The 17,893-nt window shown below is 45.6% G+C and overlaps 2 protein-coding genes across 2 annotated transcripts; one reads left to right on the top strand and one right to left on the bottom strand.

Annotated features, from left to right (window-relative positions):
* Nucleotides 1–1,416: 1,416 nt before the first annotated feature.
* On the bottom strand, nucleotides 1,417–11,657 carry LOC119442306 (mediator of RNA polymerase II transcription subunit 4). Its single transcript, XM_037707139.2, has 6 exons — nucleotides 11,546–11,657; nucleotides 11,247–11,365; nucleotides 11,051–11,166; nucleotides 8,435–8,579; nucleotides 8,211–8,348; nucleotides 1,417–1,659 (listed from the first exon to the last, which is right to left on the bottom strand). The coding sequence occupies exons 1-6, from the start codon at nucleotides 11,611–11,613 to the stop codon at nucleotides 1,490–1,492; spliced, it is 756 nt and encodes a 251-aa protein (XP_037563067.1). The 5' UTR covers nucleotides 11,614–11,657; the 3' UTR covers nucleotides 1,417–1,489.
* Nucleotides 11,658–14,215: 2,558 nt separating this feature from the next.
* On the top strand, nucleotides 14,216–17,863 carry LOC119442304 (NKAP family protein CG6066-like). Its single transcript, XM_037707136.2, has 8 exons — nucleotides 14,216–14,398; nucleotides 14,491–14,598; nucleotides 14,727–14,804; nucleotides 15,065–15,126; nucleotides 15,256–15,498; nucleotides 16,182–16,257; nucleotides 16,412–16,561; nucleotides 17,491–17,863. The coding sequence occupies exons 1-8, from the start codon at nucleotides 14,325–14,327 to the stop codon at nucleotides 17,657–17,659; spliced, it is 960 nt and encodes a 319-aa protein (XP_037563064.1). The 5' UTR covers nucleotides 14,216–14,324; the 3' UTR covers nucleotides 17,660–17,863.
* Nucleotides 17,864–17,893: the final 30 nt, after the last annotated feature.

Genomic DNA, 17,893 nt, shown 5'->3' with positions numbered 1-17,893 from the left:
ACACTTCAGCAAGATATCTTTCATTAAGTAGGTTGATCGCGGAACCGATGACAGCCAATGAGGCAACCGATGACACCCCAAGGGGGAATAAGTTGATCAGGCGCGCGAAGGCGCTCGCGCGGACATCGCCGTGCTTGGCAAAAGGGACGCCCCCTTGTTCATTCGACGCCACCGACGAAACGAGTAAGAGGCACGGCCGGCGCCAGGAGATCCAAGGTGTTCATGAGAAAAAATAACCATGGCAACTTCGCGACACCGCACCCCTACGGAATACAACTAAGCTTGTGAGCGAGCTATATATAAGCTTTACTTCTACATGGCTGATATCACTGGTGCTCGCGAAAAATACTTTTGAAGAATGCTGGTGGCCATATTTTTTGCGACAGGGCCATCCCCTGTCAGCGAGGGGGCGATGCAGAAATCTGAGGAGGGGGGGTCGGGACATCCGGACATCCCCCCTGGATCCGCGCCTGTGTGTAATATGCTGACTTTGTACGCTTTAGATGTATTATTAGGTACAGTTCACAGAATAGTGGGATCGCTTTTTACTACCAAATCACAGCATGGTAAACTTGATACTAGGTTTTTTCAAACTTGCAATTTTCAACAATATTTAATAATTGATGGTCTAAATAAAAAGTCCGCTCCCTACAATCACTAGACAAGCTTTTTCTTTTAAATGCAATTAACCTTATCAAATTTGATGCAGTGGTTGCCAATAAAAAGTGATTTCTCCATTATGCATTTAGATAGGAGCCCCTAGCTAGAGCTTCCTCTTAATGTGTCTTCTTTTCAAAGCATTAGATGTTTTTTGTTTTTTTTCTTACAGCTTGTGTTTGTCAAAGTTAAGCCACTATAGATGTGTCTTCATAGTTCGGGTAAGTCTGACAGCGATTGTACATAGATCCTGACAGTTCTTGTCTCAACAATTCAGCATAAAGCATTAGTGGTGAACTAAAGGATTCGATCCCAACTGCCAAGGTTGCATTTCGATGGGGGTGAAATGCAAAAATGCTAGTGTACTTAGATTTAGGTGCATGTTAAAAAACCCCAGGGGTTTAAAATTAATCCACAGTCCCCCACTACAGCACGCCTGATAATCGGATTGTAGTCATGACACGTAAAACGCTGGAATTGAATTTTTTGTTTAACTAAAGGATTACGGGCTCTGACTAAATAAATACACAATGTAGAAACCATTGAAGCTGACTCTTGGCACAAGAATGCTTTAAGGAATGTACAAACCTCTATATATTGGTAGCGCAGTTTGCTCCTTTCAACTGTGCAACACTGAAGCATTCCAGGTGACCTCGCAAAGAATTTCAGTTTGGATACACACTCCAGTTGACTACACATGTGGAGTTATGTGGCACAGCGTGCACATGCCACACCCCGGTGGTGAAAGAACAGCCCAACACCATGCCACGCCAGGTTCTTCAAAAACACGTTTTGTTGATATGTACAATGAGAAATGATAATAGGTCTCTGTTCACTGGCTATCACTGGAAGAGCTGCTAGATGAGTCCGTTGACATGACCTCAACATCTTCATTCTCTTTGCTTTTGGCATCCATGCCAACAGAGTTGTGGTTGCTCGAGATGGGTGGCTTGATGTCTCCTCCAATCTGCCATGAAAATGACTGCCCAAGTGGATTCTGGTCTGCAAAGGATAAAATAGCAACAATGTCATACAACTTTCTCCAATGAACTGAAGGAGTGTGCTGGTCTGGGCTGGTTGGTACATCTCCAATGAATTCACATCGGGTGCTAATTTTCTTTTTTCACCTATTACAATTCCTTTAGCAATTTACTTTGCTCTGGGTTATGCATGTGAATTCACAGCGATAGCTAAGCATGCTCTTCCTATAAACTGCTTAAAAACCAGCTACAACTTCTTCATGCTCAGTGTCTTTAGCTCACTAAGCACATTTTATGCAGAGCCACAATTCAAGGGCTGATGATGAACGCCACAGCACTATGAGAAGATGTGGCACAAGTCCCATTTATGAACATTCATAGGAGAGCCTGACTGTTCTACAGTCAGTAGTACATGTCATATGTGGTGAATGAATGATTAGCTATGCCAGATGACCGACCCTGGCATAGCTAATCATTAAGATTTTGTAAGTCACTGATTCTAATACAAAGCCCTGCTTTAGGAAATATGTAAATCTAGACTGCAGAATAGTCAGCTTGTAATAACTACACCAAACATACACTGCAAAAGCAATAATAAATAAAAATATTCACTCTCCACACTTTGCTCTGATTTGTATATCCCCTTGGTGATATATGCCATGTTAGGAAACTGAAAGAAGAGCTATCACTCTATGAAAATATCGATACAGTCCAATTTGCTATGCAACTGGCTTACTACAATGTGCGGGGTCTACACTAGGGGTGCGCGATCGTGCGCGATCGCACCCCTAGTGTTACAAATTTTGTTGCAAACGTGGTCATACAACTCACTAATACTGAACAATGACCAATCTGACATTATAGATGACAGGTGACTACTTGCGTCTCGACAATTTCTTGTGTAATTCCAGAAATGAGCCCATCAGTCATTTGAGCTCATGGAAGATCTATTGGCATGGTAGGTTTCTAAAAGCAACAGTGTTCTGAGATGTAGGGTGCCAGCTCCATGCACATACACCAGAGCCAAATCCCTTTAAAGCGAATGGCTTTCTTTGGCTCTGTTGCCCATTTTCATGGTCTGTGGTTGGCGGTCAGAGGTTAGAACAAAGGTGCCGATAAATGGTGCGCGCTCACGTTGCGGGGTGCATTTATTGCCGAACGCCAACTGTCGTGTCTCTTTCAGACGTATGTGCTGTCTATGTATACTACCGCTACAGATGTGCTGGTTAATGGCTCTGTTCTCTATGGAATTACGCAATGAAACCACAAACGCTACCTAAATATCTTCACTGCAGCAAACGCACATATGAAGTTGATCTGTCGCGCTAAAAGATGACAACGAAGTGCGCGTGCGAATGCACGGGACGAGATGGCACGAGGACGAGCTGGGATCGAACACTGGTTAATTGTTGACTCCAACGCCTAAGCTATGCCGCTTAACGTGTTCATGTTCCCTTGTTTGTAATAAATCGTCGGCAGCCACAACACAGACGTAACAATTGGCGACGAGGAAGACTTTGGACTCATTGGCAGTTCACCGACGTCAAGGAACGGAACGACATGGCGGCGCCAGACTTTGGTCGGCTACCCGAATTCAGTGGCAGCTCTGGCTCCTGGAGATCCTGGTGTGGTTTTTCTTCGAGGCTAACGACATTACGGACGCTTCCAAGAAACGTGCTCATCTGCTAACGTTGTGCGGAAAACAGACTTACGACGTCGTCTGCGCCCTCGATCAACCCAAGCAGCCCAACCAAGTGAGCTACGATGACATAGTTGAGATGCTCAAGGCTCATTTTGATCCGCAACCTTCTGAAGTCTTCTGCAGGGTACGCTTCCAACGACGTGACCAACGGCACGATGAAACGGTCAGTGATTACGTCACAGCGCTCAAGAGGCTAGCAGCAGAGTGCAATTTTGGAACAAGTGCAGACACTGCGGCCAATCCAACAATCCTGCCTCTTGAGGTAATGCTGCGTGATTTTTTCGTTTGCGGTCTTCGGAACGAGCAGGTCCAGCAACGGCTGTTCGCGGAAAAGGACTTGACATTCAAGAAAGCCTTTGACATTGCACTGCGAGCTGAGAACGCCGTCGAAGACCAGAGACACGTGAAAGCGGAATTTAAAGAGATTCACGAAGCCTGCACAAGCATCTCCAAGACAGAAAACCAAGGTCACTCGAGTACTTGTTCCAAAAAGAAGAAACAACGCTGTTGGCGTTGTGACGCGCAACATAGTCCGGACACTTGCAAGTTCCAGACAGCTTCCTGCAACTACTGCAAGAAATGCGGACACATTGAAAAGGCGTGTCTGAAAAAATGGAAAGAGGCAAGAACGAACAAGAACATTAACATCGAATATCCCCAACAAGGGACTTCGACAACGACCTCAGCACCAGTCACGACACTTTACGAGCTCAACACCTTAATCGAGGCGTCCAGCACGCAGAAGGTCATGACTCGGCTACGCGTGCATGGCAAGTCCTTAGAGTTCGAAGTCGACTCAGGTGCAGCCTGCACTCATCAGTGAAGCCACGTTCAAGTCCACGTGGACAGATGACCCACCACGGCTTGAGACGGACATCCTCCTCCTACGCACCTGGTCAGGCCAGTCCCTTCGTGTTTTCGGATGTGCAACGGTGGATGTAACGCACAGCAACAAGACCCTGACATTACCGCTTGCCATCAAGGGAGCAGGGTGTAACCTTCTTGGACGCAACTGGTTTCCTCATCTGGGTATACAGATCACGGGCATCAATGACGTATCAGACGACGAACTTGTTTCCAAGCTTCTGGACAAGTACCAGTCTGTGTTCGACGAGAACACCTCAGGACACGGTCCTGAGGTACAGCTTAAACTCGTGGAAGGAGCGAAACCGAAGTTTCTAAAAGCCCGGCCGGTTCCTTTTGCGCTGCGGTCAGCTGTAAAAGCTGAATTGGATCGACTGCAAAGTCAAGGCATAATCGAGTCTGCACAGCATTCGGATTGGGCAACGCCTCTCGTACTTGTTCGAAAGAAAAACGGCTTGTTGAGAATATGCGGCGACTACCATTGCACAGTTAATCAAGTATCGAAGAAGGCAGATTACCGACTTCCCACTACAGATGAAGTCCTCAGCTACTTGAGGGGAGGCAAGGTCTTCAGCACTCTGGATTTGGCACAGGCTTACCAGCAACTTCACGTAACGCCAAAGACAGCAGAGATATTGACCCTGAACACATTGAAAGGGCTTTACAAGGTCAAATGGTTGCCTTTTGGAATCTCTGCAGCTCCAGCCATTTTTCAATGCTTCATGAAGACTATGCTATCTGGCATCACAGGCGTTCGCGCGTACTTGGATGACATGATCATCAGTGGGAAAGACGCCACGGAAGACGCCGAGAGACTGGAAGAAATCCTGAAGAGGCTGGCTGCGCAAGTACAACCTTCGGCTCGGCAAAAACAAGTGCTGTTTTGCAGTGCGACAAGTTTCTTTTCTGGGACACCAAACAAGACAGGCGTCAACACCAACGAAGAGAAAGTCCGAGCTATAACAGAGGCTCCAGCCCGAAACTGCAAGCAAGCATTTCAATCATTTCTCGGAATGCTGGCTTTCTGGCAGATTCTTGAAGAACAGGGCAACAATTGCCAGCTGTCTCTACCAGCTCCTGCAGAAGGACGCCACGTGGAGATGGGAGACCAACCATCAAGAAGCATTCGATAAGCTTAAGAGATTGCTTCTCAGTCAGACCGTACTGGCACACTACGACGAACAGAAGGAGCTTCTCGTCTCATGTGACGCTTCACCGTACGGCATAGGAGCTGTTCTGTCTCAACGTGATGACCAGAATAAGAGGCGCCAATCGCTTTCGCATCTTGGACGCTAGGGTCGGTGGAACGCAATTATGCTCAGCTGGACAGAGAAGGCCTCGCTGTAGTGCTTGCAGCGCACAAGTTCCACAAGTATATTGCGGGAAGAAAGGTAACTTTTGTCACGGACCATCAACCGCTGCTCGGCATAGTAGGTCCAGGAAAGCCAACGGCTCAAGTCCTTCTCACCACGGATGACCAGACAGTGTATCAAGTTATCGGCGTACAACTACAACATCATCTACCGGCATGGCAAGAACCATCAAAATGAAGATGCGTTGAGCCGATTATCATTACCAGAACGTCTGGATGAACCCTGGCCACCGGGCGACGTACTGTAGTTTGAAGCTCTGTCGAGACCTCCGTTTACTGCTACAGAGATAGCACGTTTGACAAAACAAGACAGCATCCTCCAGAGGTTGTACAAGGCAGTGCAGGATGGCACAGTGGAAAAACTCACTGGAGAAGAGTTCACTCCTTACCGACGAAGAGCGCCCGTACTAGCATTTCATTGTGAGTGCATCACACTTGGATCATGGCTGATCATACCAAACTCAGCAGGATCTCACGTCCTAGCACTTCTACATGCTGGTCACCGAGGCATGGTAGCCATGAAAAAGGGCACAAGGAGCTACGTATGGTGGCCCGGAATCGACAAGGTGATCGAAGAAATGGTGCGACAGTGCTGTGAATTCCGTTCAACGCAGAAGAGCCCACCCAAAGCTCCTATTCCCACCTGGGACCGTCCCCAGACACCATGGCACATGGTGCACATTGACTTCGCGGGGCCACTACTCGGGCGCACCTACTTGGTTATTGTGGACGCACACAGAAAGTGGGTGGAAGTTCGGCACGTGACGCAAGCAACATCCGCAGTTGTCATCGATGCACTCCGAAGCCACTTTGCAACGTTTGGCCTTCCCCAAAAGGTTGTCTCCGACAACGGAAAAGCATTTATCAGCGTTGTCTCGAGCATTGCTTGGTAACATGACCCCCGTCGGCGAAGACGCCGTCCTGGTGCTTACTAGATCGTCCGAGTGGTATCGCTTAAGGCGTGTGACGTGGACGACATCGGTGGAAGATCGAGACGTGGTTAATCACCCCATATGTGGAATCACATATGGGGTGTGATTTCATATGTGATGTAGGTCACTTGGCGCAAGACCCGGTACGGGCCAGAGTAAGGCGAAATCAACTTTTCGCAAAGGCCAACTCGCCGTGACAGTGTCCAAAGAAGGACCGTATCACCAGAGTTGAAGTGGGCATCGCGGTGGCAGGCACCATAGAAGCGTCGTTGCTTTTCCTGCGAAGCTGTAAGGCACAGGCGTGCAATCTGGCGGGCCTCGACAGCTCGGAAGATAGCTTCACGGGCGTATTCTGACGACGAGTCAAGAACGGTGGGAAGCAATGTGTTAAATGGCAGCGTAGGATTTCTTCCGTACAGGAGATAAAACAGAGAAAAACCCGCAGAGTCATGTCTGAAGGAATTATAGGCAAATTTTACGAAGGGCAGAGCGGCGTCCCAGCCCCAGCGACGAGGCAGAGGCGAGCGGGAAAGACGTGGGCGTTCGTAGAGCTGAAGCCAATCTTTGACATTGGTGTTATTCGTTCCGGAAAAGGTGCCAGGGTCGCACGGTTGTGCCAGGATAACGGTGGGCGCGGGTGGCGACGAGCCCAAAGCATTCTCGCCTTGAGCTGGCATGGCCGATGCAGCCAAGGAGCGCCGGCTGCGCAATTCCGTTGTGCGTCTGGGATACCCAGCACCTCCACCAAAACATTACGGGGAAAAAGAGGTTTCAATTATATTTACAGAATATTCACAACTGGCATGCAAGGCATACAAGATGCAAAACCAGTCCGCGTGACATCAGAGAGCGTTGTCGTCATCTGTATTGTCCTCAGCATTGTCTCGAGCATTGCTTGGTAACACTATTTGCAAAATGTCAACTTTTTCAAAGCTCCTTGGATTGCCCTGAACCAAGTCAGCACAACAGCTACACACTCACTCTGTTAAAATAAGTGGCAATATACATCACGTTATACACTAACTGGGAAGTGTGGGTAACATAGGCAGCTATTCCATCTGCTAATAAGCTTTTGTGACTCTTGTACCAAAGGCATCCATAATAGACGTTTTCATGTTGCATAGGCCCTGTGCACCAGTTTTCCGCAGCTTTTCAGAACAACCAATGCAGCTGTCTGCTACAGTGCCAGTCTGAAATGTGGTGGACCCCAAGGAACTCCTTGTATATAGGTGTACCCACATGTTAAAAGCACGAGGTCGCGGGAGTGAATGCCGGCCGCGGCAGCCGCATTTTGATGGAGGCAAAATGCAAAAACGCCTGTGCGCTTGCATTGTAGTGCACGTTAAAGAACCCCAGGTGGTCAAAATTAATCTGGATCCCTTCACTACGGCGTGCCTCATAATCAGAACTGGTTTTGGCACGTAAAACCCCAGAAAGAAGAATCGTCCACCCTACAATTTCAAAGTGCCACTACTAAGCCTTTCTTTATTCCCTCCTTTCCTTACTTTTTTTTTTTAGTTCTACTGAACAGTCGTCAAACTTTTATTTAGTTGCTGCTGTGACTTATAACGTAAGTCTTAGCAGTCTTTTAATTTTGAACTTAGCACCGGCCTCTTCCTCCAGTGCTCTTACCTAAGCCTTGGGATAAATTAAATTGAGAATGCAGCTTGACTGTATTCAAGCTGTAAAAGGTAGTGGCTCACCAAGATGACGAGCAGCATTCAGGTCTCCCAAGCTCCCCTGTGGCTGAAGGGGTGGCCCTGTGAGAGGAAGATCGCTCAGCCGGCCGAGGTAACCCTGTCGCATCTCTATATCCGTCGGGTATGGCCTTCGTGGGTCACCTTAGAGGCAGACAAAACCAAATGAGGTCATCGTGAATGAAAACAAAGCTACAGCATGCAAGTGAAACATGCTGCACCAAACTCACCTTGCTGCCAGTTGTGTGGTGCTGCCACTGCATTGCTGGCACTGATCCGATGGGCGTATTTGATAAGCTCTTCAGATGAGACTGCCCTCGCATTTGCTTTCTCAATACTCTGCAGTTTCTGCTTCGCCTGATATATAGCTGTAGACTGAAATAGGCCACCAAAAAGTGATTGCACCACTGGAACATGCATTGGACACTATCAGCACAGGCTCGTCACATTGTTAGCTTTCTTCTCATGTGTGTGAGCCACATACACTGTGGCTCTAGAACAAGCACATATGACATGAGCAAGTACAACAGTTTTCACTTTCATTCTTCCCCTCTAGCACAGTAGATACAATTCCAGGGTAAATGAACAGAAATGCATCGAGCAACATGACATCCGAAAACTGTATGGCCATTGTGTGCACCTTCTAGGATTAATGATATATACACAGCAGCAAGGAAAACAAAGCGCTACTGTGTATTAAGCTTCATTTCAGGGAGAACTAAATATAATTTATTTTAATACACACAATTCATTGTCACATTAGGATACAAACAGAACACTGGAATGACTAACAGCTGCTTTAATTATCAGCTATCCTTCTACAGTTAAACCTGCTTATAACGAACCTCCATATAACGAATTCCTGGATATAACGAAGTTTTTCTATTCTCCGCCGTTACTCCATAGAAGCACATGTATTTGAGACCTCTACGTAACGAAGTGGCAGCGGGAGACCCCCTCGAAATAACGAATTTTCCCCGCCGACAACCTAGAGATTTCGCCCCAAATTTTGTCATTTTTGCATGAGCAGCAACCGGAAGCACCTTCTCCGCTGCGACAAAATGCGAAGCAGCGGCGTCACGCTTGGCGCACTTGAATTCACGGCGAAATACGTCATGGTAGCCATGTTGTAAGTTCACTATCGCTAGCGACTGTCGTCCGGGCGTCGCAACTCGAGAATCGAACGTCTGCGCACATGAGATTTTGCCGATTTTGTGCCTGTGCGTGTAGAACAAGAAAAATAGTACGCACTAACCGTTTGGTGGGCAATGAGCAACTACGGCTTAAGCGGTCAGCCAATACATGGGGTTCAATGGGGGCTGGGTGGGGAATCTTCGAGACTACATTTAAACCGCAATTACGCATTAAGCGGGTATGTATTAACGAGGTTTGACTACTATCCTTACCACGTATATTAATTGATGCTTCGCCTTTCAAGCGAAACTGGGACTTTTTTTGTTCATCGCAACTTTAGTGTATTGGGAGTAAATCTTGAGCGATAGTACATACGGTAAGCATTTATTTTTCGAATTTTCATGCCGAACCTGCATATAACAAAATCCTCTTTATAACGAAGTTTTTCGGGAATTTGTCAATTTCGTTATATTCAGGTTTAACTGTATTATTTCTCTTGTGCCTTTATCAGCGTTCCTGTACAGTACCTTGCATGCATCAAGTGAAAGGGCAAGCACAGTCCTGGCATGATGCTTATGTGCCAACACTGTATTTATGCGTGGTGCTTCCCAAAATAAAATTCAGTCGACCGTAGCGGTCTGTCTTCCTTGCTTTCGTCTGCATATTAAATGCTGGAAAGATCGCATTAAACCAATTGGCCGGAAAGTTAGTACTGTATGGAGGAAGCTAGCATGGGTTGGCTGCAATATTAAAGTAATAACTTGAGCTGAAAGCTGACAGAATGATATAATTTAATAACCCGACTGGCGACAGCCGCCATGTGCAATGACATAGCCTGGGGGCGGCACATCGGGCTCGTCCCCCCCTTAGAAAAATTTCTGGCTACGCCACAGGGCACGCGTGTGCACTTCTCTGCTTTCCAGGGGAAAGTGACCAAACAATAGGATTAAACGGGGCGGGGGAAGGGGAAGGTGCACTTTACATGTAACTCAGTACACGACGCAAAGGTTGCAAAACGTAGCACACAGTGTAAGTGCTAGCTTTTCGCCATGGTAGAAATTCACGGGCAGCCAATGCTTCGTCACCTTGCTTTCAAGAAATGATTTTGATTTTCTTGTGCCGTACGTCGTCCTCCGACGTTCAAAAAAGTTGTCGCAGTTTCGCCTGAAAGGCGAAGCATCAATTGCGATAGCAAACTTGTAGAGAGCTATACGGAGTAATGATATTAGCTTTATCAGCTGTATAAATTTGGACATGCAGCAGCATCGGTAACACGCAGAACTGTTGTCGACGCCATCGGCGTTTTGCCCGCGTTCGCTCAAAATGCGTGCGGCGTTGGTGACTGTTGCCGGAGCCTTTGATATAAATAGGCACTTCGTGCCGCAGCTAAACGTCGCCTCCCCCACGGCCTCTCGCGCGTCGGAAGAAGGCGCGTTTGCTCTACATATATGGTGATTGTAAAGGAGAAAAGAGACGCCTACTTCTGCAGCCCTTAAGCGAGCACGGCGCAGAACGCGCGTTTGTTCTCCGCCGTGCGTTCACTCCCCGTGAAAGACGCGCCCCTCGCGCCCTTTCACTCGCACATACAGCGTTCGGCGCGCGGCGATTTCTTCTCCAAATGACGTCATACGGAACCTCACGGCGACGGCGACGGCGACGGCAGAAATCTGCTTTTGAGTGTCCATATAATTGCTATCGCAATAATAACGTACTAGCAAATGTTCCGCTTCTTTCAGCTGCCACTGAAGCAAGTGGATGTCGTGGTCTTGCTTTTCTACTTCTTCTTGGAGGCTGTTTATCGTCTTCTGTACTTCTGCCTGTCCTGCAGCTGAAACAAGAAGCCACAAAAACGCGCGAGTCACACAACGCGCGAGTGCTACACTGATCGCGCATGTAGGATGAGCTTACCGATCACCAGTGTCTGTTTCAGCTCTTCGTCCTTTGAAACTAGCAATTCGGCAAGCTGACTATGTTCTGCCGCTGACAGTCGTTGATTCTTCGGAGCAATGATGTTTTCAAACAGCTCTCTGCAAAAGAACGACAGATTTTCCGGCAATGGAAACGCGAGCGACGCTAGCAAAGCACCGGGTGGAGAATGATGCGAAGCCGACAGGGTAAAGGGAACATTGACCTAGAAGCTTAAATAAAGCAAGAACAACACACTCGTGCTTCTGGTCAGTCTACGTGTAAACTTTTCTAGCACTTACTTAGCAATTATTTCGATGTCATCGACAAGTAGAAGCAACTGCTCTCGCGTGCTCTGGGGAGCTGCCATGTTTTACGCAAATGAAAAGCGAAAGGAAAGAAAGTAAGAGAAAACTGAGAAAACCAAAAAGAGCGTCATTATTAAACCATAAAAGAAAACCTTTTTTTTTGTTGTTTTTAACTTGTGATGACCACAAATTGTTGGCCTAAAAATACACAGGTTGTGCTAAAAAAAAACAAAAAAGCGTTGATTTTAGTACGAATGCCGTGCAAAACAGAAACTACTGTTTGCACGGCTGAAACCGTGCAAACATCCTTCCTCCATGGAAGCAAAGTTCAAGGGGTTGAAGCTTGTAAGAATATGGTCTCCAAATGGATGTGAACTCCGTTTGTTGGCAACTGATCTCGCGTGGTATTTGAGACATCAAATAATATGAAGTTTAACACAAATGCCTTTCTTTCTCTTCACGCTCGGTGATGAAATTCGTTATTAAGAACGTTCTTCAAGCAGCATGTATCTCATCGCAATGTTTTCGATCAGTAGGTCTTGCGGATATGTAACAAACAAGTGATATCGTCCGGCACCTTGTACTCAGGGGGGTTTTTTACGTGCTTCTGCTAGTGCAGGGATCCGGAGGGGGTGCCCAACGCAAGCACACGGGCTTCTTGCATTTCGCCTCCATCGAAATGCGGCCGCCGCGGCCGGGATTCGATTCCGCGAACTCGTCCTCAGCAGCGCAACGCCTTAGCTAACTGAGCCCCCGCGGCGGGTACTCAGATTTACGGGAAGAATTGTTATTGAAAAAAAAAAACTGCAGCGCAACATTCTATTCAAGTTTCCGCCTTACTCGCGTAACAGAATGCGGAGTAATGGGTACGGGGTCATTTATCGCGGTCGGTGTCATTCTGGTGTCATTCTGGAAATTCATTTCAAGTGGATGCGTTTTGCAACCTCACCGGCTACAATTCGTAAATTGCAATATGTGTCGTAAAGTAATTAACTAAGAAGTTCATTAATCAATTTTGTTAATAAGTTGAATAGGTGTTTAGATTCTCGTGCTACTAATGTCCGCCTCTTCGAATAACCCAGCTCATCAATGAGAATTGTGCTAACTGCCACAGGAGATTTTTAAAAATCCCCTAAACCTTAATTTCGAACAACCGGTATAGTGGATATATGGCGTTGCGCTGCTAAACTGGAGCTCGCGGGTTCAATCCGTCGCGGAATTCGATGGGAACAAATGGAAAACACTCGTGTACTTCTATTTAGGTGCACGTTCAAAAGCCCCAGGTGAGGAAATCCAAACCGGGTGCCTCATACTCATATCGTGGTTTTGCCACGTAAAACCCACAAATTTGTTTGAACTATAAAAAAAAGAAGACAGGTGGCTGCGTTCTTCGTCTTTTTGCAAGGAGTGTAAACACAATAAATTATTCTCGAGTCTGATTTCCGAGAAAAACATGTTACGCTTATCCTATATTTCATACATAAATGTAATGCCATTCCCAAATGTCTGTCCGCTCAACTAAGCAGCTTGTATATTATAAACGGCTGCTTTCAGTTATTCGACGCACTATCATAACGACAATAATGAAGCAATTAGAGAAACGGCATACCTCACATACACGTACAGATATGTGTAGATCTGCTGCGTTCGTTCAAGATAAGTTTGGTACCACATGGGGCACCCAGTTTTAATGGGTTGCAAAGATGGTGAGACTGTCAAAAAAAAAGTTTTCCAATTGCCTGAATCAAGTTAGCAGATTTACAGGCTGCCCCAAAACGGGGCATTATATTGAATGACAACTTATTACACTTATTAGCAGGGTTTATTAGCAGCTTATTAGCCGGACTTATTAACACCCCTGCGTTAATTTTCTCAAGAACTGCGCCTCTGCGCAACAGCCACAACTCTCCGGCAGCACAATCATTCGGATTAACAGTCCGCACTTGCATCGGTCTCTCACCTTTGAGACTGCAATAGTGCGGTTATGCGTTACAATCGTACGGAAACGACTGTTCGGCGTCGTACAGCATGTCAATAACACTTTCATATATATATATATATATATATCACTTTCATATATATATATATATATATATATATATATATATATATATATATATATATATATATATAGTTTTAATTGCCTGCTATGAATATTATTTCTGCGAATGAGAGTTTTATATGCAGTATTCACTAATACGTGTGTTTCGTATGCAAACGTGCACGGTCGGGAGTTCTCACTGTACCATTTGTACCATTCTCAATGTACCCTTTGATTTAATTACGTAGAAATACATCGGTCATTCTTCGCGCCACGCAGCTAATAAACCTGGTTTATTTCACTTTAATATTGTTTTCTTCGATCATTGTTCCTGATCAATATCCACCGACAAGAAGCGCGCGTAAAATGACACGCTATCAATAATAAAATTTTCGTACGTAGCTTCATGTTGCAGAGATGTCAGTTGCTTTTAGAAGACAGTGTTAAAAACAATGGTTCACTTGACTGAAACTACCTTTGGTACCCGCCGTCAAGAGTCATGAGCGCACCAAAGCAACTAAAACATAAAAACAAATGTACTACACAGACGTTCTGCGAGAAAAACTGGGCGCCGCCAGCGTCCGCGTAGCGAACGCGCGCTCGCTAGCAGACGACGCGCTTGAAGGCTCCAAATATGTGAACTCGTTGATTTCAATGACTCCGTGGTGACATCAAATAGAAGTTTAACGCACGTTTGAAACGTATTAAACGGTTCCATCGAATGTGGTCATCATGAGTAGTGGCCTTCGCTACCAGGTGCCCGCCGCGGCACCTAGCTTTGACAGCTTCAGGAAGAAGGATTACAGGTGCGTAAAAGTAGCTCCGAAGCGCGCCTCGATATGCTAGTAAAACGTACGTTTGCTCTGCTGCTGCACTGATTGACTGACAACTCTTGTAGGCCATCGGATTCGGACCACGCTAAGCACCGGAATGATCGGGAGGATGGTCCCTCGCAGAGCAATTTCAGACGACCGTTGCCTGATATGACAGACAGTTTCATGGCTAGGTATGTTTTTCAGCGGCAAGCGTCTAGAAACACTCGGCAGTTTTACCTTCGCGAAGATAGCCTGTGACAAGTTTCCTATTTTCATTCCCACCCTACCTTTCTATTTATTTTCTCTCGCTTCATTTCAGGAGGAGGCAGGAACGAGAAAAAATAGGCACTCAAGGTGTGCGCAGTTTGTGGGGTGAATCTCCAGAACGGCCAGTTAAGTAAGCGGCAGTGCATTATTTTCCTCCTTTTACCTACGTGCGTATCATAAGAGAAATCTTATGTGCAAGGCACATTACAGCACCTTGCTAAGTGACAAAAGTGACCAAAAACGGTGACGGCTACTATAGTTGCGTGCTGCAAGAAGCTCGGGAATGTGAATAGCCGCAGACTTTATTATTATTATTATTATTATTTTTACTAGGGCTGTAAGTTCATAGTTTCAGTACTGGCTGTTGTAACTGCATTTATAATTTTGCAGTTCTGATGAAGAACAAAGCGGCAAGAAGAAGCCCAGCACTGAATCGCCCGATGCTCAGAAAAGTAAGTTTGACACCAAGAATCAGTTTCTTTGAGTTTGGTCAGTGCAGCTGATAGGCATTAATTTGTCAATCCTGAAATTCAACCTTGCCTGTGGAACTTGCCCCCAAAAGCTCGGTATTTTCATTGCAGAAAGCAAATCAAAGAAGCGTAAGCACAAGCACAGCAGGGAGTCCTCCACACACAAGAGCAAAAAGCGCAAGAAGGAAAAGAAAAAGCACAAAAAGAAAGAGGCAAAAAAGAAGGCAAAGAAACACCACCATCGACGCAAGAGTAGCTCCTCCAGTTCATCCAGTTCTTCAGACTCTGAACGCTCGGACACTGGGAAGCGCAATGCTGGGGACAGTGACTTTGAGATGTGGGTTGACAAACGACGTGAGTACCAAAAAATCAAAGGTGGTGTGTCCTGATACATGCAGCCTCCTGCCTATTCTATATTTGCACCTAACAGAAAAATGTGAAGTTGGGCGCGTTGCAGTTGATTAATGATGGCAGCTATTGGGGAAAAAATAATTGTAACGAAACTAGAAGAACACGGGGGCAAGAGCTGTCTTTAAATGACTATAACAGGAACTGACAATGATATGTTTGCAATATTATTTGAAGTGATGGTAACATCCAATATTGGGGTGTAACTTCCAGTATAAATGTAGTTGGACAGCTGCACTTATGCTTCGTGCTCCTCTTTCTTAGCTACTGTCATTTTTCGTGCAATATATACCTGCTATCTTGTACCTATTGTCCATGCTTTTCTATTAGACACCCTTGTAGCAGCAGTTTTTACAGTTACGCAGATAACTGTGCTTACCTATCTAATTTAAGCATTCGTTTCCTGCATTGTACCCTGTTGCGCCATAATGTACTAACGCAGTGAAAAGTCAGAACTGGTACCACCTGTAAATTATCTTACACTTCATTTCTCATACTGTGAGATAGTGTGTTGTGGCATACATAACGGACTTATTTCACAAGCTAAAGCTTTGTATATTTTAGGGTTTCTTTTGACAGAAAAGTGCATAAATTTCTGAGTTGTCTGTCTGTCTTCCTCTATCCTTTAGGAGAGAACGATTCAGATGATGATGATGAGGTAATCGGCCCCCTTCCAAAACAACATGTTCAACTGTCTGCTAAAGAGTAAGTGCACTGTGCCTAATCTTAGCTTCAACAGGGTTAATAGTTGTGACCTTCTTAGCATTTGCAAAAACAAAGTTTCTGCACCAGTGTTCTGCAAAACAATGCACCTTCGGGCAAAGGACACGACCCTTTGCTAATCTCTCTTCCCTTACAGTTATGGCAAGGCCTTGCTGCCAGGAGAAGGTGCAGCAATGGCCGCGTATGTGGCAGAGGGAAAGCGTATTCCAAGGAGAGGAGAAATTGGCCTCACCAGCAACGAAATTGAGTCATTTGAGTCCGTCGGATACGTCATGTCGGGCAGCAGGTATGTGGTGATAAAAAAAAAATGGGTGAATCAACAACACAGAAATATTCGCATTTTCAAAGGCTCGTACGTCTCGAAAGAAAATATGGTATGCATCTGAATATATTGTGAATCTACAAGGGAAAAGCCTACCAGTTATATACAACAAATTTGTACTCTTGAACAAATTTGAATTAGAAGTACAGTCAAACGATAACATGTATAGCTGATCCAGCACCATAGAATTTCCTTTGAATAGGCATCCGTTAACGATGTACAGAATAGGCGTTTAGAGGCATAGTTCACACCTACATGCCCTTGGGAGAACTGCTTCTCCATGGAACCTGACATAGATGAAATGATGTAGTGAAGTTGTCTAGACTAACAGCGCCTTATGAGCCTGAATCAACATCAATGATCTTGTGATTGCACACTAATATGGCACACAATTTCAAACGCTTCATATATGGTCTGCTGTCAGTGCATGTGAGGTAAGCAGATGCGATGCACTACATTTTCATGAAGCTCCATTGGTGATGGAACCAAGCACTGATTTTAGACTTTTTTAAATCTTGTCATCTTGTTTGTTGGTTTAGATGCTTAAATCGTTTTAATTTCCACTATGTGGTTTTTTTTAATGCATAGATAACCTTAGGGTTTTAATCCTCAAAAAATGCTGCTGTGATAAATTATAGATAATGTTATAAGAGTGTCACACGGGCACTTTCGATCACGATCAAGTCCGATCGGCATAGAATATCTCGATTGCGATTACTTTTGCAGTTGTGCAAAGGAGCCAACCGGGATAGTGAATCCCGATCCCAGTTGGGCTCGATCGCGACCAATAGTGAATTCCGATCCCAGTTGGGCTCGATCGCGACCAAAAGTGCATCATGTCACACCTGTGTTACAGTCGTTTCATATAATTTTTTTTTTCTTCACTCAAACAGGCACCGTCGCATGGAGGCTGTGCGTCTGCGTAAGGAAAACCAAATCTATAGTGCGGATGAGAAGAGAGCTTTGGCGATGTTCAACAGGGAGGAACGTCAAAAGAGGGAGACTAAGATTCTGTCCCAGTTCAAGGAAGTCATTAAGGCCAAACTGCACAGTGACAGATGAAGGACTGTTTCAGAAACATTGTCTGCTCATGTGTTCATCATTTGCTTGTGCTTTCCTGTTGCAGGGGGGGGGGGGGGGGGGGGTAGAGGAGGAGGAGGGCACTTCTCACACATGCATAGTGAAAGAATGTAAGCATACTGTTCACATTTACCATCAGTAATGCCCACTGCGCGCATGTTTGTATAATAAACTACTTCCATTCGATCTGCCTTGCAGTCAGTGAATGTGTTAAAC

The sequence above is a fragment of the Dermacentor silvarum genome, chromosome 2, assembly GCF_013339745.2.
Source record: "Dermacentor silvarum isolate Dsil-2018 chromosome 2, BIME_Dsil_1.4, whole genome shotgun sequence".
Taxonomy (NCBI): Eukaryota; Metazoa; Arthropoda; class Arachnida; order Ixodida; family Ixodidae; genus Dermacentor; species Dermacentor silvarum.
Note: the sequence above shows the minus strand (reverse complement) of the source record. Positions and strands in the feature narration are given on the sequence as shown.